At 42.6% G+C, this 21,653-nt stretch overlaps 1 protein-coding gene across 2 annotated transcripts in view; it reads right to left on the bottom strand.

The window, feature by feature from the left end:
• The window catches only part of iqsec3b (IQ motif and Sec7 domain ArfGEF 3b), a 40,380-nt gene extending 19,069 nt beyond the window's left edge, over positions 1-21,311 (bottom strand). For both annotated transcript variants that reach the window (XM_014148479.2, XM_014148480.2), the window contains exons 1-7: positions 20,402-21,311; positions 10,972-11,037; positions 7,773-7,902; positions 6,773-7,123; positions 5,907-6,652; positions 4,530-4,691; positions 2,285-2,407 (exon numbers count right to left, since the gene is read on the bottom strand). In XM_014148479.2, coding sequence (XP_014003954.1) covers positions 2,285-2,407; positions 4,530-4,691; positions 5,907-6,652; positions 6,773-7,123; positions 7,773-7,902; positions 10,972-11,037; positions 20,402-20,934 — 2,111 coding nt within the window. In that variant the 5' untranslated portion in view covers positions 20,935-21,311. The remainder of the gene's footprint in view (positions 1-2,284; positions 2,408-4,529; positions 4,692-5,906; positions 6,653-6,772; positions 7,124-7,772; positions 7,903-10,971; positions 11,038-20,401) is intronic.
• Between the last annotated feature and the right edge of the window lie 342 nt (positions 21,312-21,653).

Genomic DNA, 21,653 nt, shown 5'->3' with positions numbered 1-21,653 from the left:
CACGCCGTAATTTGGGCTTAATAAAAAATATATATTACGCATTCCTGCATCGGTCTCCCGATCCTTCATGCCAACGTGACATCCACCACCGAAACAACTGCTATGCAGGTGTTTGTTAGCGCAGATCTGATAGGGCTAGATTCTAAGTGAGCATAAAAAACTGAGCTAATATGGCTTACTTGCTTAAACAAATGTGGTTTCTGCTGACAATTGAGATGTACAAACTGTCATAAGGGGATGACAAGCGGATAAGAGGCAATCTGTTATTTCGATTGAGACTTTAATGAGCGAACTAGGACGGACGTGGTCAATATAACTATTTGTTTAGCACTTTTGAAATGTACAGCGACAGAATACAGAACATGGGCCGGTCTTACAGTATTCTCCCTGTACACCAAGTCAGAACCGTGGATAAATAAAGGGTGCATATAATGAAAGCTCTTACAATATTCGATGATGACAATTCTCTAAAACAGGCTATAGGCTACATGTGCACCACCAACAGCTAACAGCTTACTACACAACATACAGCTAGTATTACTTTCTTAGCTACAGTATACATATCTCCCTGGCATATTACATCATTTATGCAGCACCATACAAGACATTTTTGGACTCACCTTTTTGTGCTGTGCTCACTTGAACAGGAAGGTGGCGCGGCAGTCCTTCGTGGGCAAACTTTATCATCAAAGTCTATCATTCTCTGGATTTATGGTGCTTTCAAGACAACTGGGAACACGTAAAAAAACAAGGTTGAATCATGATGACATCAGTGATCTTCAGGTTGGAGCTCTAGAAAGAGGCGACCTGCAATTCTAAGTTGGATGACCATTCAAAACGTATTTTCCCAGTCGGAGCTCGTTTTTTTCCAAGTTCCCAATTGTCTTGAACGCACTCAAGTCAGATTTCCCAGTTCCGAGTTTCCAGTTGTTTTGAGCGCAGCAGAAGTCATGCCGGATTGACAGCACTGCCAATGTTGAATGTTAATCCTTTTAAGCTTGGAAAAGACACCCTTAAACCCAGATTTGGGACCACACACCCACTCCACTGAATAGCAGGCTAGTGATTGCTTTGCAATGCCTGCAGTTAGCAACTGATCCCTCCTGAACCACTCATTGTTGAATTTGCGATTTCCAACTTGTTGTGTAATGTTTATGTCCAATGGCCGATGAGCACCGATACGTTTTATCTATAATTTCTCTTCATTATTTCTCTTCATATGACAGTAGATTCTCGACTTCATTCATGTTGATGACTGCTAGCTTGCTATCAAAGCTACTGTAGATACGTGATTTGACTCAATTTTATCTGTGGCCAATGACCTTGAGCCTTCTTGGATGGGCACTTCTAACGTAACTCTGGCAGCACCCAAGGGGTTCGAATTCTCAAGCTCTACCCTTAGATTTTTCAAGGCGTAGTTTCCCCACGAGTGACAGAACATTGAACCAATCATGGCGCAACTAGAAAACATTACCAGCCCCTACGTTCCGTATTTTCCGCTGGCTGCCACACAACCACAGAAAGCACTGAGCTAGGCTAAAACACCTGCATTTTGGAGCTGCCTTACAAAATGTGGCTTTATTAACTCAATGATCATTTTTGTTATTTTTTTTACCTTGTTTGCAAACTGATATGTGACATGTATTAATGCCAAAATAACGGGTCACCACTGCTTCACATGTTGTCACATATTGCTTCACATGTTGTCACATTAACTTCACATTAAATGAGATCTCAAAAGATCACGTGCTCACATGATCACATGCAAAATGAATGTGTTTATCTGTAAAGGAATACCTCCATTAAAATGACTTCTTATGTCACCCTTATGACAGATGACATAACATCTGTTACCTAACAGACCTGTATAGCATGTCTACCCTACTACCCCCTCCCATTTCTGTATTGTGTCAACCTTGAGCTGTTCTTGTCTAATGATGTTCTGTATTATGTCATTCTGTATTATGTTTCATGTTTTGTGTGGACCCCAGGAAGAGTAGCTGCTGAATGGGGATCCTAATAAAATACCAATACCAAATACTAAAGACCCTGATCCAGGATGTAGGACACTTCTTGTTTTAGACCTGGGAGAACACTTGGTAGGTGGAATTGAGCTAATCTCTGATATTGATAGATTATCTCAGCTGCTGGGGTTATTAGTAGTTAGGTCAAATGTGGTGCGACGTCGGAACCTGCTGTTCATGAACTAGAGTGCCTAACCCTGAAGTAACCCTGATTGACTGATCAGTTTAAGGGTGTGATGTGATTGGTTGATGGGTCTGACCTGAAAGCTTCAATGAGTCTCTCCACCTTCTGGGCCTCTCCCTGGACTCTGATGTGAGACTGGAACTTCCTCAGAGCCTCATCTAGCTCCATCCCAGAGAAGTCCATCTCATCCACCACACAGCTAGAGAGACAGAGGGGGAGGAGAGGTTAGTTGCGTATGTCTCGCTCATGTCACTGTTGACGTCATTGGTGTGGTGTGTGTGTGTGTGTGTGTGTGTGTGTGTGTGTGTGTGTGTGTGTGTGTGTGTGTGTGTGTGTGTGTGTGTACAACTGCTCTTGGTGTTTTTTTTCTTCCTTTTTTAGTCATAGTTTCATTACAGAACCACTGACCTGGAACACATATACACACACACACATATGCTTACACACTTAACAAATGCAAATATACAGTACATATTCTGTCCAATGGATAAGGGCAAAGAAAGCTGTGTGAGATAGAGGGGGAGTAGAGAGAAAAGAGAGAGAAGGGCGAGAGATGTAGAGAAAAACATTGTGCTGAGTGCTGTGACCTATTTTTTCTCGAAGCAAAACACACTCTCTCCTGGCTCTCTCTCTCTCTGCAGTATGAGAGCATGCATCCATGTGTGTGTGTGTGTGTGTGTGTGTGTGTGTGCTCGCATGTACAGTGGGGTCCGGAATTATTGGATCCCTTGATAAAGATCAGCAAAAAGACTGTATAAATTAAATAATACAAATACTATGCTATATTGTATGCTCAAACTACATATACTGTACTAATACAATTGCTCAGAGAAAGAGATTTTGTTTAACAAGTAATACAAAACTCCCAGAAAACTAGAGGTCAACATTTTCTGCAAACGCAATGTTCTTTTAAAGGCCAGACCGACCATTGTGGTGCATGGCCAAACAGCTCAACTTTCATGTCAACTGACCAAAGTTTGGAGGTTTGCTAAACGGCATTGTCACTTGGATTGGAACCGGTGCTTGGTCATATGACATGAAAATAGAGGTCTTTGGCCGTGCACACTAGCGGTGGGTTTGGCCTTCGAAAGAACAATGCATATGCAGAAAATACATTATCCCTACTGTAAAATCTGGTGGTGGAGCTGTGATGTTATGGGGAAAATTTGCTTCCACTAGTCCTGGGTCTTCCAGCAGGACAATAACCCCAAGCACACATCAAAATCCACAAAGAAATCGTTAATTGACCACAAAATCAACATCACACTCAAGACATGAACCCCATTGAAAACCTCTGGTTTGAATTGAAGAGGGTAGTCCATAAGCGCAGACGAAGGATGTCAAGGATCTGGAAATATTCTGTATGGAGGGATGACCTAATATCCCTCACAATGTGTTCTCCAATCTCATAAAACATTTTAGAAAAAGGCTCAGTGTCATTATCCAATATTTAGATTTTTTGTATTTTTTTGTATTACTTGTTAAACAAAATCACTTTCTCTGAGCAATTGTATTAGTATAAAATGTTAATTAAATTGAGCATACAATACTTTTGGAGCATACAATCAGTGGTGTAAAGTACTTAAGTAAAATTACTTCAAAGTACTACTTAAGTCGTTTTTTGGGGTATCTGTAATTTTGACTACTTTTACTTCACTACATTCTGAAAGAAAATAATGTACTTTTTACTCCATACATTTTCCCTGACACCCAAAAGTACTCTTTACATGTTGAATGCTTAACAGGACAGGAAAATGATCCAATTCACACACTTATCAAGATCCCTGGTCAACCCTAGTGCCTCTGATCTGGCGGACTCATAGCACACATGCTTTGTTTGTTAATTATGGCTGAGTGTTGGAGCGTGCCCCTGGCTATCCATAAATAAATAAAACAAGAAAATGGTGCTGTCTGGTTTGCTTAATATAAGGAATTTTAAATGATTCATACTTTTACTTTTGATACTTAAGTATATTTAAAATCAAATACTTTTAGACTTTTACTCAACTAGAATTTTACTGGGTGACTTTCAATTTTTACGTTTTCATTTTCTATTATTTTCTATAAATGTTCTATTAATTACTTATACTCAAGTATGACGATTGGGTACTTTTTCCACCACTGCAAACAATATACAGTAGCTCAGTATTTGTATTATTTATTTTATACAGTCTTTTTTTCTCATCTTTATCAAGGGATCCAATCATTCCAGACCCTACTGTATGTGTAAAACATACTGTATATGCCGTATGCATGCATTCAAGTGTGTATGTGTGGTTATCTGTGCATGTGTGTGTGCTATATTATGTGTGTGGACTCACTCCAAGACATCTCTGTTGAAGAGTAGCTTACTGTTCCCCAGGAACTCTCCAATCATCTGTCGGCTCAGGCCCTTCCTCTGTAGCAGGAAGTGGGCCACGCCCATGGGCGTGTCTGGGACAAAACCACGCGTGATCAGGAAGTGGATGCCTCGCTCTGGGTTCCTACAGCAGAGATAGACAGCACAGTATCGGTGTATGCATGTGTGTGTGGGTGGATGTGGATAGGACCGTAAAGTAACAGGCAACTCTCTCAGTGATGCACTTTAGCTAATTTACATTAACTACAGGCTGCAGCCCAACAGTATGTACCACTATATATAGAGAACACCTCTCTCTCTCTCTCTCTCTCTCTCTCCCTTTTCCCTCTACCCCTCTCAAGACCAGATACCTGTTCTGTGAATAATTCTGTGAGTAGCTAAAGGACAATTCGACCCTGTATGTGTCAGGGAATTGAATTGAGAATGCCTCATAAATTCCAATTCAATTCTTGAATTTGAATTGAAGTAGTAAACAGCATGCAGAATTGCAATTTTTATTTTAATTAAAGGAAATAGAATTGAATTCAGTGAAATTAAATAAAATTCAAATGCCTCTTCTATTTTAGGTATAGTCTATACAAATAAACATCTTGTACATAAAACATCAAACATGTTGTTATATATATGCATATAAAATATTGTTGAAGCAATTGATTTTCAGGACAAACTCTTAAAAGGAATGATCAAGGAAAACAAACCCACTGGGCACAGACGTCAATTCAACGTCTACTCCACGTTGGTTCAACGTAATTTCATTTAAATGACGTGGAAACAACGTTGATTCAACCATTGTGTGCCCATGGGAAACCTGTATGCAAATATTATAGGTTATTATATTTCATTAATCCCTTACATTTGGTTTAATATGGGGGAAATACTACCTTTCCCAGAATGCATTAGTTTGACCATCATGTTGACCCTTAAAAAAACAAGCCAAACAAATGAAATGGTTGGTTGAAATATAATTGGCTATTCTAAGCATTAAGGTTAAGAGTACATGAACATTGTTTCCAGAAAATTCCATATTCTTTGTTATCTGGAAGTTTGACCTTTCAGATTAAATGAAACTCTCATGTTCTCTGACTGAAAGGAATTTCTTTGAATTCTACTGAATTAAATTCTACTTCCTGTCACTCAAACTCAAATTCAAATTCTACATCCTCTGGGTTGTGGCCAATTCAATTCAAATTTCAAATCATGAGTTGAATGGGAGCCCATTCCAAAATTCGGAATTGAGCACAACCCTGGTATGAGGTATATAAAGTCTGTATTTGCGCGCATATGTGTGCGTGTGTGTGTGTGTGTGTGTGTGTGTGTGTGTGTGTGTGTGCGCACTCACACGTTGAAGAGGTTGAGTCCAATGCGATAGAGTCGTTTGCGATGCGTGTCAGTGGAGAGTGTGGGGGATCGGCAGGAGGTAGGGTCCTGGCAGCGGTCTCTAGGCAGAGAGAGGACCAGGGCCTGGAGAGCCTCAGAGGTGGGGTCCCTGGTTGACTGGGACCCTGGCTGGGACTGGGGGTGATGAGCCTTGGGGTATGTGGAGTACTGGGGGTACTGAGAATAGGAGGACTGAGTGGTATACTGGTTAGACTGGGCTGAGGTAGAGGTGGAGGTGGAACTGAGTCTCTCTGAGCCACTCTGCCCCCCCATCTCTCTCCCCTGCCCTGTCACAGTTGACCCCCTTCTCGACCCTCCTCCCTCCAACAACTCCTCACTGGGAGGGGGGGCAGGAAACTCCTCCTCACCCCTCAGCTGGGAGGTTGTTGATTGAGTCCTCACCCCTCCTCCCCTCTCTCCCCCGTCCACTGAGGCTTGCCTGCTCCCTCCCGCTCCTGTGTTGCCGTGGGTAGCAGTGGTTGTGGAGGTGGTAGTCGTGGAGACAGTGTAGTTGTTGGTGTCGATGTGAACGGTGACGTCTCTGAAGGCCATGAGCAGGGAGCTGGCACTGCGAGGCATACAGGCATTCTGTGCAGCCATCCGAAACGCCCCTGGGTCCATCAGCAGCCCCCCTGTCCCCCCCTCAACCCCCTCCGACAGGCTCCACCCACGCAGGGCCTCGTCTATCGAATGGGCAAGTGAGCGTACCTGGAATAAGAATCATAATACTAGTCATTGGAACATCTGTAAGTTTTATGATGCTACACTAGGCTTACTGTTTACTGATTCTAGACTACGCTAGGTTAAAGTGCTACATATAAAGCCCACCTGCTCTGAGAAGCAGTCCTCCAGCTGTGTGAGCGAGGGCCCGGGGCCCGGGACCGTGGCGGGGGAGGGGGGCAGGGAGGTGGAGCGTGAAGGTGGTGGTGGGGGTGTTTTGGGGCGCAGGGGAGGTCTCCCGGTCTCTAACAGGAAGCTGTGTCGCTGGGTGGGTTTTTGGTTCCGGCTGGGGTTGGGCCGGCGCAGGGAGATGCGGCGTGGCAACTTGCTCTCTGACAGAGAGTTCCGGATCTTCTGGAAGTTCTTACTGAGCTGGTACTGACGGAACGCCATCTGAATACAACACGCAGCACGTCGCGACACCAGGTGACCCCCGTACCTCTGTTCCAACTCCTCTATCTACAAACAGAGGGAGAGAGAGGAAAGAGAAGAACAGAGAAAAAGATTGTTAGTAAGGTTTTGGAGGGGAGGGATATTGTAGTCACAGAGCAATGCTACAAGCCTCCATTTGTTAAACTGGATATTTCTCCAAAATAAAAGGATAGCAGGACAAGCTCTCCTCTCCTAAAACAGTACAACAGACTCCAATCCCTCTCCATCACAGACACCAATCACTACATTACTGTGTTTCAGGGAAATAGAAGTAAAAAAGAAAGCTATTTTATCAAGATATTCTTCTGTTTCACATACAGATGTAGGATCTTAATTTGATCACCCTGTTGCAGGACAACTTTCCTGCAATGCAGGAGATTTAAAATATTTAAAAAAAAATGTATCCAGCCCTACAAAAATGTTCATTAATTACAATCCACATAATACTTCACATTTCCTGTGGCTGCAGGAGTATTTTCCAGCTGTAGCAAACTGGCACAAATTAAGATCCTACATCTCTATTCAGCAAGCAATCCCCTTTTACTTCCTCTGAGACTCAGACTCAGAGAGAGGGGGAGTGGGAAGGAGATGCAGAGAAGGGGGAGAGAGAGAGAGAAAGAAACACACACAGACGGCAGCATGGTCCGTTCCGGCCTGTATCCCGCTACACACACACCTGTTTGGTCTTGTTCTCCAGGGCAAGTTCGTAGTCGCTGGGTCCTTCTCTCCGAGCCACACCCCCTGACCCCTCTCCATCCTGTCCGTTGGAGGAATTCCCGCCCTCCAGACTCAGCAGCTGCCCATCACTATGGAAACAACAACACTCACCTTCAACCCCTGGGAAAACGTGTGTATATACACTACCGTTCAAAAGTTTGGGGTCACTGCATTTCGCTACACTCGCATTAACATCTGCTAACCATGTGTATGTGACAAATACAATTTGATTTGATTTGAGGAGTGATGGTTGCTGACAATGGGCCTCTGTACGCCTTTGTAGATGTTCTATAAAAAATCATCAATTTCCAGCTACAATAGTCATTTATAACATGAACAATGTCTACACTGTATTTATGATCAATTTGATATTATTTTAATGGACAAAAACAAGGACATTTCTAAGTGACCCCAAACTTTTGAACGATAGCGTATGTATATATGTGTGTGTGTATGTGTGTGTGTCCTTTACTTATCTTTCTTAGTCTTTCAGTTGTTATATAAGCCAGCTCTAACAGCGCAGCTACTGTATAAAAGCAAAGACTGCTCATGCTTAAATAATGACTACATCAATAATGTTCCTCTCTGGTTCTGCTATTCAGCTAGCACAGCCTGACACACTGTGTGTGTGTGTGTGTGTGTGTGTGTGTGTGTGCGTGTGTACATGTCTCTCTCTCTCTGTGTGCGTGTGTGTGTGTGCGTGCGTACTGTACATGTCTCCATCTCTCTATCGTGTGTGTGTGTGTGTGTGTGTGTGTGTGTGTGTGTGTGTGTGTGTGTGTGTGTGTGTGTGTTGCATGCTGGAGGCTGCATTTTATTAAGACTCTATTAAAAACACCATGCCTCAGCACTGCACCAGAATACAACAAAGTACATTCAAATGTATTTAAGGCTTTAACAGACAAGTAGATATGGACAGTAATGGCTCTATAACAGTACTCCTGCTTCACACACACACACACACACACACACACACACACACACACACACACACACACACACACACACTGGTTTCTCCACCTCCTCCTCTGATGTCACAGTGAAAGAGAAATTAACATCTGTCATCTCACATCACTCAAGAGCCGCACAGCGGCCCACAGCCAGAGGACACACAAACACACACACAAACACACACAAACAGACACACACAATTCTATCTAAAATACGATGGAGCGATGACCCCCATCTTATTTTAGATAGATAATATGCAACAGTATTGTAGTAGGCCGTCTCGAGTCCGGTCTTGAGGCCACATATTTAGAGTCTCGGTCTTGTGTCGGGTATATTTTTACTCGGCCTTGACTCAGTCTTGGACAATGAGGACTCGTAATTTCTTCCTGAGACTAGCCGAGACCATAACAATCAGCTCACATTCAGTCAGAGCATGAAGCCAACAAGCTCTCACAGTCTCATTGCATAAATAGATAATACACATTCCCCAAATGTCAAATTTTGATGTTCCTCCTGCTGCTCTGTATCATTCCTCCTGCTGCTCTATATCGTTCCTCCTGCTGCTCTATATCGTTCCTCCTGCTGCTCTGTATCATTCCATTTATCCAAACATCAAATTTCGAAGTTAAGGGTTAAGTTTATGCACTCATTCCAAATGGTTATGGTAAGGGTTAAGGTTTGGGATAGGGTTAAAACATTAAGGTTAGGCACTCATCAACACCCTATCAAAACCCAAGTCTACTTGATGGTAATAGCGCTCACTGTTACCCTTAGTGGCTGGTTTTGAAGACATTTCCCAACCTCCTCAGGGCATGGATAAACGTCCAATTCTGACATCAATCTTGAACGATCTCCCTGCATAAAAACACTTCGCCAGGCCAAATATCCACACTCATTTCATGACACTGTCACTTCCTGACCATAGTAAGTGGTTATTTTCTATGGAAGAGTAGGTCAGGGCGTTTTGTTTGTATAATCTCCAATTAGAGGCAGCTGGTAGTCGTTGTCTCTAATTGGAGGTCATATTTAAGTTGATGTTTGTCCCACCTGTTTTGTGGGTGATTATATTTTGAGTAGTGTGTATTCTCTCTGCGTCATGGTTTGTTGTTTTTGTTAGTTCAAGTATTTAGTGTATTGCATTACGTTTCATGAATAAATAAAGATGTGGAACTACAAACACGCTGCATTTTGGTCCGATCCTCCAAACAGCCGTGACAGACACATTCATTTATTATCGCCTATTGAAACCTGTGCTTCCTACTTTACTGGTAACATTACTGTCATTTTCTTTAATTGAAAAATACCCTCAAACTTTGTCATGCTCGTCAGAATTTCCTTGGCAGGGAAGAGTGGGAGAAATTGGCTATAGGGGAGTGGGGGAAATTGGCTATAGGGGAGTGGGGGAAAATGTTTGAAAGTTTGGCGCTCACTATTAGTAAGGGGAGACCGGGAGAAGTTGAAACATATTTTGTATTTTGAGCTATTATCGACCTGTTTGGGTTCGTGATCATTTGTAGAGTGGCTCTCTATTTGCCCTCAGCATGCATTTTTTCGCCATTCTAAATGTTTAAAGAATCCATTATGTTCTTCTGAAACATGAACACAGAACATTTTGAACTCTTATGGTTGCTATTTGACACCATTACTATCACGGTCTTGAATTGAACTCGCATTTCTCTCGCCCCACTCGCAGTCTCGGTCTTAACTCGGTATCCCCCCCCCGGTTTTGGTCTTGACTTCCCTACTCCCAGTTCATAGACATAAAATGTAATGACAACATTGCTCTGCTCCCTCCAACCTCTTCAGGGCTAGAGAGGTTGGATCAGTCACTGGCAGCACTTTCACTACCCCGCAACCACACACAGACAGAGCTGGAGTCTGATGGCATTTGTGTAGTGTGTGGACATGGCTTGAGCAGCACACACAGACACATACCGACAAACTAAAGGGAGTTCCACAGGGGCACAATCACAGAGCCATTAGATAGCCCATCTGAGAGAATCAGTAATGGCACTGCAGGGTAGACTGGAAGGGGAAGATGAAATGAGAAAGAAAGAAAAAAAAGAAAGAAAGAGAGAGAGGGAGGGAATAAGGTGGGTAGAAGAAAATAAGAAGACAGCAAAAAAAACTGATAAATTCACAGAGGAAGAGGCAGAGAGAAAAAGAGATCCGATGGAGTGATTTCAGAGTTCAGATTTCAACCTTACCTGGAGGTGCCAGTGGGAGCAGCCTCTGGGGCAGGACAGCAGAACTGATGTAGTATTGTCTGACTCCTGTAGAGGAAGAGAGGGGGAGGAGAGGAGAGGGGGCAGAGAAGATGAGGTGAGAAGGGGAGAGTTGGGTGGGACAAGAGGGGGCTAAGAGTTGGTAAAGTGTGAGTGTTTCTTTTACTCTTATGGTATTAGCGCAGAGTTGAATCAGAACCAAACTCTATCAACACACACAAACCTTATTAACTACATCAAAAATAATTCAGACATAAGACATATCTGTTGTTTTAGTAAGATTTAACAAGTACAGATGGTTACTCAGATGGCTACTCTCTCTCTCTCTTTATCTCTCTCGCTCGCTCCGCTCTCTCTCTCTCTCTCTCTCTCTCACACACACACACACACACACACACACACTCATTCATATGCACACATGTGCAGTGACAAGTAACAAAACACTGATACAATGATAGACTAGGACAGTCACACAATAAAAAATTATACCATATACAGTACAAACAATACAACTAAAAATAATCTGATTTTTTTGGTTGTTTTAAAGTGGCACATGCTTCGTAGACAACAGGTGCTAAGAGCCTCGGCGTGACCCTGGACAACACCCTGTCGTTCTCCACTAACATCAAGGCGGTGACCTGATCCTGTAGGTTCATGCTCTACAACATTCGCAGAGTACGACCCTGCCTCACACAGGAAGCGGCGCAGGTCCTAATCCAGGCACTTGTCATCTCCCGTCTGGATTACTGCAACTCGCTGTTGGCTGGGCTCCCTGCCTGTGCCATTAAACCCCTACAACTCATCCAGAACGCCGCAGCCCGTCTGGTGTTCAACCTTCCCAAGTTCTCTCACGTCACCCCGCTCCTCCGCTCTCTCCACTGGCTTCCAGTTGAAGCTCGCATCCGCTACAAGACCATGGTGCTTGCCTCACGGAGCTGTGAGGGGAACGGCACCTCCGTACCTTCAGGCTCTGATCAGGCCCTACACCCAAACAAGGGCACTGCGTTCATCCACCTCTGGCCTGCTCGCCTCCCTACCTCTGAGGAAGCACAGTTCCCGCTCAGCCCAGTCAAAACTGTTCGCTGCTCTGGCACCCCAATGGTGGAACAAGCTTCCTCACGACGCCAGGACAGCGGAGTCAATCACCACCTTCCGGAGACACCTGAAACCCCACCTCTTTAAGGAATACCTGGGATAGGATAAAGTAATCCTTCTAACCCCCCCCTTAAAAGATTTAGATGCACTATTGTAAAGTGGTTGTTCCACTGGTTATCATAAGGTGAATGCACCAATTTGTAAGTCGCTCTGGATAAGAGCGTCTGCTAAATGACTTAAATGTAAATGTAAACAACAGTGAAATGCTTACTTAAGGGTCCTTTTCCAACAATGCAGAGTTAATGATATTTTTTATTATTATAAAAAATAGAAATAGTGACACAAGGAATAAATACACAGCGAATAAAAAAATACACATAAAGAGTAAAAATAACATGGTAATATATAGGGAGTGGAAAATAATATGGCTATACAGGGACTACCAAGTTGATGTGCAGGGGTATGAGGTCCTTTAGGTAGCTGTGTACTGTGCTTATAGATAGGGGTAAAGTGACTAGGCAACAGAATAGATAATAGACAGTAGCAGCAGCGTGTGTGTCTGTGTGTGTTTTTGTTGAACTATCCTTGAGGGTACCAGAAGTCCTCACAAGGATAGTGAAACAAGGAACATTTGGACGAGTGGGGACATTTTGGCTGTCCCCACAAGGGGAAATGCTATTTTAGGCATAGGGTTTATGTTTAGGGTTACAATTAGAGTTACAATTAAGGTTAGGGTTTACGATTAGGTTTAGAGTTAGGAGTTACGGTTAGGTATAGTTTTAGGCTTCGGGTTAGGGATTTGGGGTTAAGTTTAGGCTAAGGGTTAAGGTAAGGGTTATGGTTAAGGTTAGAGTGTGTGTGCATATGTAGTGTGTGTGTGTGTGTGTGTGTGTGTGTGTGTGTGTGTGTGTGTGTGTGTGTGTGTGTGTGTGTGTGTGTGTGTGTGTGTGTGTGTGTGTGTGTGTGTGTGTGTGTGTGTGTGATGGGGTGTCGGTGTAAGTATGTGTGAATGTTAGGGTAAAGTCCAGTGTGTGTGCAAAGAGTCAGCACAAGAGAGTTTGTGCAAAAAAGGGTCAATGCAGGTAGTCCGGGTAGCCATTTGATTAGCTATTTAGAAGTGTTGTTTAGAATTCTTATGGCTTGGGGGTAGAAGGATTCAGGGTCCTGTTGGTTCCAGACTTGGTGCATTGGTAACGCTTGCCGTGTGGTATCAGAGAGAACAGTCTGTGGTTTGGGTGGCTGGAGTCTGTTGGGCCTTCCTCTGAAACCGCCTGGTATAGAGGTCCTGAATGGCAGGGAGCTCAGTCCCAGTGATGTACTGGACCGTACCCAGTACCCTTTGTAGCGCCTTGCAGTCGGAGGCCAACCAATTGCCATATTAAGTGGTGATGCAGCCAGTCAAGATGCTCTCCCTGGTGCAGCTGTATAACTTTTTGAGGATCTGAGTGGGAAGAGGCGTTGTCATGACGTGTTAGAGTGTTTCTGCGTGTGTGTTTGTGTGTGTGGCCCCTCACAGTCCCCGCTGTTCCATGAAATGTTGTTTAATCTTTTTTTTTTAAAGGTGTTCGCTTGAGTAATTGCAAATGGGAGTTCCATGAGATCATGGCTCTGTATAATACTGTTTGTTGCTGTGAATTCGATTTGAACTTGTGGACTGTGAAGAGACCCCTGGTGGCATGTCTTGTGGGGTATGTATGGGTGTCTGAGCTGAATGTTATTTCATTACGCAGACAATCTGGAATTGTCATTACAGTAATGCTTCTTATATAAACTACAAAAGAAGCAGTTAATCTCTCGTCAACCCTCAACCAGGAAAGACTGGCCTGCATGTTGTTGATGTTAGTTCTGTATGTGCAGTAAAGGACAATGTGTGCTGCTCTGTTTTGAGACAGCTGCAGCTTTGCTAGTTCTTTCTTTGCTGCACTTGACCATATTACAGTAATCAAGATGGGACAAGATGGGACAAGATGGGACAAGACCAGAGCCTGAACAACTAGTACAGATGATTTTTGTGTGAAAAACACAGATCATCTTTTTAGAACAGACATACCCCCTCCCCATCTTCACAACAACTCTGTCAATATGACTTGACCAAGATCATTTATCATCCAATGTTATACCTAGGAGTTTAGCTTCCTCAACTTCCTCAATGGTCATACCATTTCTACATAACTCCAGTTGAGGTTTAAGTCTTAGAGAATGTTTTGAACCAAATACAATGTTTTTAGTTTGATGTATTTAAAAGCAGTTTATTATTATTCACCCATTTATGATACTGACTATAACTGCTTATTTAGAATTTCAGTGTTCTCGCTAGCTTTGGGTGCTGACATGTACAGTGTGGAATCATCCACATACATAGTCATTCTAGCTTTTATAAGACCAGTGGCAAATCATGTTTGTTGTCATGCCAAATATTGTCAAAACAACGTCAAGGTAGGAACTCCGTTACAGGAATAATTCAAACCCAGCTGGTTCAAAAAGCTCATAGGACCAACCCAGAGCTTTATCTCCAGTAACAGTGGAGTTCTCTTTCTGTCTGTGTTGGCCATAGCAAGGTCACCTCTCTGTCTGTACAACACACACAAATGCTGTAACATCTCTAACACAGAGAGCAGGTTAATATTTTAACACTACACATCTCCCTCTTCTCTCTCTCCTCTCTCACTCAGTCTCTCTCTCCCCTAGCCCAAGACTAGACACTCTAACATGTTATAAATTATCCAGGAGCGGGAGGTCAGAGCGGAGAGTTACTCTCTCTCTTTCCCACTCTCATCTCTATTTCTCTCTCTGTCCTGAGAGTAGCTGATTGCAGTTTGCGCTAAGGGCTAAGTGGGCCAGATACATGTGGACCAGCTGGAAGGGGGAGGGGGGAGAAATAAGCAGACCCACGTACCCCCCCCCCCCACACACACACACACCCTATTTTAGTGTGTACTGCATGTTATATGGTGTGCCGATTCCACATCATCTTCCACGTCATCCCCCCACATTTGCAGTTTGTGCACAGTGTCATGTGAGAGTACTGTCAATCATATGGAGAGACGTAGCGGTTGAAGGGAGACAAAATGAGAGAAGGAGAGGGAGGTAGAGAGAGCTCTGAACCCCTAGACATGGTTGTCATCGTCGGGGTAAACGATTGTAAAATGTATTTTAAAACTACCCCCGATTTTAACCCAATCTTAACCCTAACCTCAAATTAAGACTTAAAAGCTAATATTCTTGTTCTTGAATATTCACGGTATAGCAAATGTTGATAGAACAAAAGGAAGTTGATGCTGGATAATGAACAATCAAAAAAAAGCCTTTGTGCAAAAAACTTCCAGAAGTAATGAATGTAGTGGAAACATTTTAAAGCCTTTATTTTCAATGGTTTATGCATTGCAAGAATAAAAATGTTTGACTTAACCTAATTGGATATTTTCTACTGTAGTTCCTGTATATCCCGTGTGCCATTTCCTCTATGCTTCCAAAGTCTAAATATCAGTAACAGTCTACAGGTCCAACAGCCTCATGGAACCCTGGTTATTCCTCACAGTTAAGCATCATCAATCTCCCCTCCTCTCTTCCCTCTTTATCTCTTCTACTCTGTTCTTGTCCTCAGTGGCAGAGGAGTCCCAGAGAGCATAATCAGCAGTCCTGCTGGGATTTCACTCATAATCAGAACATCCACACACACACACACACACACACACACACACACACACACACACACACACACACACACACACACACACAGGGTTTAATTCAAATTAATTCAGAACCATGGACAGGGCCACTAGAGCTGTAACAGTAGAGCTGAGCTGCAGCTAAACCAACTACAGTAAGTCTACAACAGTTGTAACAGTAACCTACACAGCTACAACAGTAGAGTTGTATTCAATCCAACTACAGCCTGATATTTAAACCTCACCCCTCAACCAGGTTTCAAAGCAGTGTTTCTTTGCCAAGGGTGTAGTATGCATCTGAGCAATATCCTTCCAAACACACACACACACACACACACACACACACACACACACACAGATGTGTGTGTTATATAATCTCCTATGTTTTGGTCTCTCTCAGAAAATAATCCACTACTTTAAATTCTCCACGTCACACTCATGATGATCCTACCATTGTACCAGCCAACATCATCAGGAAAGAAGGCAGGCCTATATCTTACAACCTGGTGGGGGGGGTCTACTCGAGTTGAAATCGATGTTGGCACACACACACGCACTGTAAAAATAATCTAGTGTTTTCAACTAATTATTATTAAGTAACTGATTCCACTGCCTTTTTTTAGTTTACTCAACTTTTTGGTCCAGGTGTTGCCAAAAAAACGTTTGACCAAAAACAGCTTCTGGACATCAGAAGACATCACCAACCTAGATTTGGATGAAGATTTCTACTTCAACGAGTCAGCAGCTGCGGATGTACTGCTCATTCCGGACCAGGCACAAATCCCTGTGACTCGAAAGAGGAAGAGACGGCCCAAGAGAGAAAAATGAGCGGTCTCCCTGATGAGACTATGATGGCGAGTAAATAAACCGCCTCTACCCTCCGTTCAATTGGCGAACGTATAATAACAAGAGAACAAACTGGACGAGCTCCGTTCGAGACTATCCTATCAACGGGACCTGAAGAACTGTTATGTCCTATGTTTATCGGAGTGATGGCTGAACAAGGGCATGCCAACTAGGCACACACTGGTTGAATCAACGTTGTTTCCACGTCATTTCAATAAAATGACATTGAACCAACGTGGAATAGATGTTGAACTGACATCTGTGTCCAGTGGTTGGATAATACATTGCCTATAAAAGTATTCACACACTTTGACTTTTTCCACATTTTGTTGTGTTACAGACGGAATTTAAAATGGATTAAATTGAGATGATGTGTCACTGGCCTATACACAATACCCCATAATGTCAGTGGAATTATGTTTTTGACATTTTTACAAATTCATAAAAAATGTAAAGCTGAAATGTCTTGAGTCAATAAGTATTCAACCCCTTTGTTATGGCAAGCTTAAATAAGTTTAGAAGTACAGTTTTGCTTAACAAGTCACATAATAAGTTGCATGGCCTCACTCTGTGTTTTTAACATGATTTTTGAATGACTACCTCATCTCTGTACCCCACACATACAATTATCTGTAAGGTCCCTCAGTCGAGCAGTTAATTTCAAACACAGATTCAACTAAAAAGTACAGGGAAGTTTTCCAATGCCTCGCAAAGAAGGGGAACTATTGGTAGATGGGTAAAAAAAAAAGCAGACATTGAATATCCCTTTGAGCATGGTGAAGTGTATCAATTTACCCAGTCACTACAAAGATACAGGAGTCCTTCCTAACCCAGTTGACGGAGAGGAAGGACACCGCTCAGGGATTTCACCATGAGGCCAATGGTGACTTTAAAAGGGGTTTAATGGCTGTGATAGGAGAAAACTGAGGATGGATCAACAACATTGTAGTTACTCCATAATACTAATGACAGAGTGAAAAGAAGGAAGTTTGTACAGAATAAAAAAATATTCCAAAACATGCATCCTGTTCACAAGGCACTAAAGTAAAACTGTAAAAAATTGGCAAAGAAATTAACTTTAGGTCCTAAACCGTTGTGTTTGGGGCAAATCCAACAACACAACACATATCACTTTTCATATCATGTTATGAGTATGCTTATCTTCGGCAAGGACAAGGGAGTTTTTTTATTATAAAAATTAACAGAATAGAGCTAAGCACTGGCAAAATCCTAGAAAATAACATGGTTCACTCGATTTGAATCCCACTTTGTAACACAACAAAATGTGGAAGAAGTGAAGGGGTGTGAATACTTTCTGAAGGCACGTAATAGCCAAGTTATCGTTAATCATTATGTATTTATTCCTCGTGTTATTTTTTTCTATTATTTGTCTTTTTTCTCTCTCTGCATTGTTGGGAATGGCCCAGAAGTAAACATTTCACTGTAAGTCTATACATGTTGTTTACACAGCATGTGACACAAAAATGTGATTTGATTATTTGATTTGACATACTGTAGGCAAAAATTCAGTCAACTTAAAATGATGTGGTTGCTCAAATTGTCTCATATGTTCATTCAACTAGAAATCATTATTTGGAAATCATTGCTTACCTTAAAAAAGGCTGTGGAACTAGTTACACACACACACACAGTGCTTTTAACATACAATGTTTTCAACGTACATATTTCACACACGATTACATTGTGCATGTTCATTTATACAGTAATTAATAGTGATGTTACGTTTGATACCAGAGCTCCATATGTCACAAATCGCTAAGCAGCTAGCTCTGAAGCAGTGTGCCGATGCGTGTATCACTTTATCAGAAGTACATCATCAATGATGTCCGAAGCTTTGTTTGATCACATGCTTTTTCAAACCATGTGTTCCAAAATGTGAGATCCCACAGATTTTCGCCATGGTTCCACTTGGTTCACAGCATTCCAATCTTCCTGCTAAGCCACCATGTCTGTGTCAATGACTGATTTCACCTGTATTGCTACACTTTGCACTTCAAAGTATATCTCAACTCTGTTAAAAGTACACTCAAGAAAAACGATTGCATCTATCATAGTGATTAAGGAGTAACATTAAATGTGCCCCACAAACATTAGAAAACTATACATTAAAACCTACCATTTCTGAAATAAGTCAATCAAATCAATGATGAGAGAATAGTCAGATTAACTGATAATTGAAACAGACATGGTGGAGTAGCAGGAAGCTCGGAATGCCATGAAACAAGAGGTTCAAATCAGGGGAGAAAAAGTGCCCACTCTCATTGAAGCCATGGAAATTCCTGCAGAACGCGGTTGGCCTTCCAACTGCCGTGGCTTCAACGAGAGGGGTCAGTCGTTCTCCCCTGTTGTAACTAGTTCCACAGCTTTTTTTAGGTAAGATGGCCAAATAATAATTTCTAGTTGAATAAATACATGACAAAAGTTGAGCAAAAAAATTCATTTTAAGTTAACAGAATTTTTGCCTACGTTTTCTCAAGTTGGAGCTACATTTGGGCTAACTCATTTATTTTAAAACTTCAATTAATACCCTGCCGTTTATTTGATTAAATCACTGAACACAACCTGCGCCTATTAGAGACAGGCTTCTATTTCAGCCAGGCATCTATTTTCTTAATGCACACAGCTTTTGCTAATTTGCATATTTAATTGTTTAATTCCAGCTTCCACTATTTTAATCCATTTCTTCATTTCAGGCACTAATGTGTTATCATGTACAGTATGCCACTGTAAAAATAAAAATAAAAAAACTACATTTTCCTTGACAGAATAATTATTCTCCTCATTGACTATGCACTTTTGGCCGTTTTCACTTTCGCCAATACAGGGCGATCGGCCGATTTCTGGGGGTCTGTACTGACCAAGTTGTTGATTATTCTTGTGCTTGCCAGTTAGCTAGCAGTTCTCAGCAGAAGGAAGTGACAAGAATAAGGGCTGTCCAGAACGTCTCCTATCCATAGACGTTGAGAAACGTGGAAGAAAGGAGTGACGTTGAAGAAGTAATGGTAGTAGGAGTAGAGACACCAGATGATGTTCCTTGTCAACAGAGGGATCCTGACATGTTGCATATTAAGAAGGTGGACTTTGTAGCGTTTATTACTTTGGTTATCAACTGCACAGCGCAAACAGAGAGGAAATCGAAGAAAATAGGCATCATTGTGAGTGCGGCTGAGCGTTTTTTGGGACTAAGAGGTTTTCTGCAGAGGCATTACAAGGAATTATGTCGATGAATGCTCAGTCCTCCCAGGCACCTGAGCCTATGTAGAGATGTGACTGAAGGAGTGGGATGGTTGTTTGATTTATTTTTGTATTACAGTATGTCGCCCCCCCCCTTCTTCCCCAAATTGAATATTTTTTGGTTTCAATACCCTGTATAGTAGGTGGCGGCAATACACCAACAGGTGTAGTCTGCCATAACAATGTAAAACATATTTTTTTTTTAAAGCACTTTTCAGCCATCATTTTTCGAGTCATTACTGAATTTTTTTATGTAACAAGTCAAACATTAAACCTAAAACAATTCATGGTAATTCATGGTAACCTCCTAAACCATTCGTTTAAACGGTGTTTATTTGCTAAAATGTGTACTATTGCCTGGTTATTAAAAGGGACATGTGGCTATTTGAGACTCAGTGTTTAATTGAAGTTTTACGTAAACAAAACAAAAGTCTGTGGAACCAGTTACTTAATAGTAATTAGTTGAAACATCTAATTTGTGCTTCGTTTTTTTACAGTACACACACTTTATCACATTCGCGTTGATAAAAGATAGTAAATGGACTCACTCTGATTGATTGGCGAGAGCCAGCGAGCGGCAGAGAGTGGTAGGAGTGAGGGGAGCTAGGGGAAACAGGGGATTCAGTGTGCGGCAGCCCGGGCTGGTCCTGCCGTCTTCCCCCTTGCCAGGGCCGGCCTCGCTTGGCGGAGGGCTCGGTGACTGGGCCGGTACCAACTGCATGTCCTCCGGATTAGCGGGTTGAGGAGGCGGCTTTTCTTCGTCCGGGTGAATCTCAGGCGGAGGCTGGGCAGGCAGAGACCCGGTGTCATGAGGTTGTGTGTCTGGATGTTGGTGCTGAGGATGACGATGATGAAGGTTCGGGTTGGAGTCCGGGTGATGATGATAATGATGTTGTACTCTTGCCTCGCGTAGATTCCTGTTCTCTCCGAGCAACTCGTCCACGCGCCGGTCCAGTTCGTCAATGCGCAGGCGCTGTGTCTGGATGAGGCTCTGCTGGTTCTGAACTATAGTGGTCAGTTCTCTAAGGTACAGAATTGCCTGGACCGGGTTCTCTAGCAGGCTGGTCCCCTGCACAGCCATGACCAGAGAGAGATAGCGCAAAGGAGAGCGATATTGAGATTATCGAGTGTAGTCTTGGGAGAGGTCAATTTCTCCTCTCTTCTCCTTTGCTTTTTATTCCTTCATTAGTCCCTCCCTTCGTTGTAACGTTACTCTTCTCTTCTGTTTTTAAACCTCTTCTGTTTCTGAGAGAGATACTCGGGTGTAGAGAAGAGACTATTCCGTTGAAAGGGAAAAAAGCAAGAGAGAGACAGGAAAAAAAGAGATATGATGATCAGATGTAGAGGTACACCTTCCCGTCTTCCGGTGATGAGATTCTCCTTTTCTCCCTTGCGGCCACCGATACGGCTGTGCTGCTGATTGCTGCTGCTGATGACAGTTTTCAGATCCAGATGCGACGCAAAGCGAGTTGGGCGGGGGCGTGTGGCGTCATCACACATGAATGCGCACGCGCGCACACTCAGCCTAGCGTGTTTAACACTCCTCTGTATCTATGAGTTATTTACTGTATTTCAGAATTATGCAACACATGCTCTGCCTGTGCACTATAACCCTTCACACACGCAAGCACTCACGCACGCACACCCACACCCACCCACACACACACACACACATACACACAGAGAGGGAACCCATATTTATGTTTATTTATTTTCCCTTTTGTACTTTAACTATTTGCACATCATTATAACACTGTACATAGCCATAATATGACATTTCAAATGTGTCTATTCCTTTGA

Source organism: Salmo salar, chromosome ssa16, assembly GCF_905237065.1.
Source record: "Salmo salar chromosome ssa16, Ssal_v3.1, whole genome shotgun sequence".
Classification (NCBI taxonomy): domain Eukaryota; kingdom Metazoa; phylum Chordata; class Actinopteri; order Salmoniformes; family Salmonidae; genus Salmo; species Salmo salar.
Note: the sequence above shows the minus strand (reverse complement) of the source record. Positions and strands in the feature narration are given on the sequence as shown.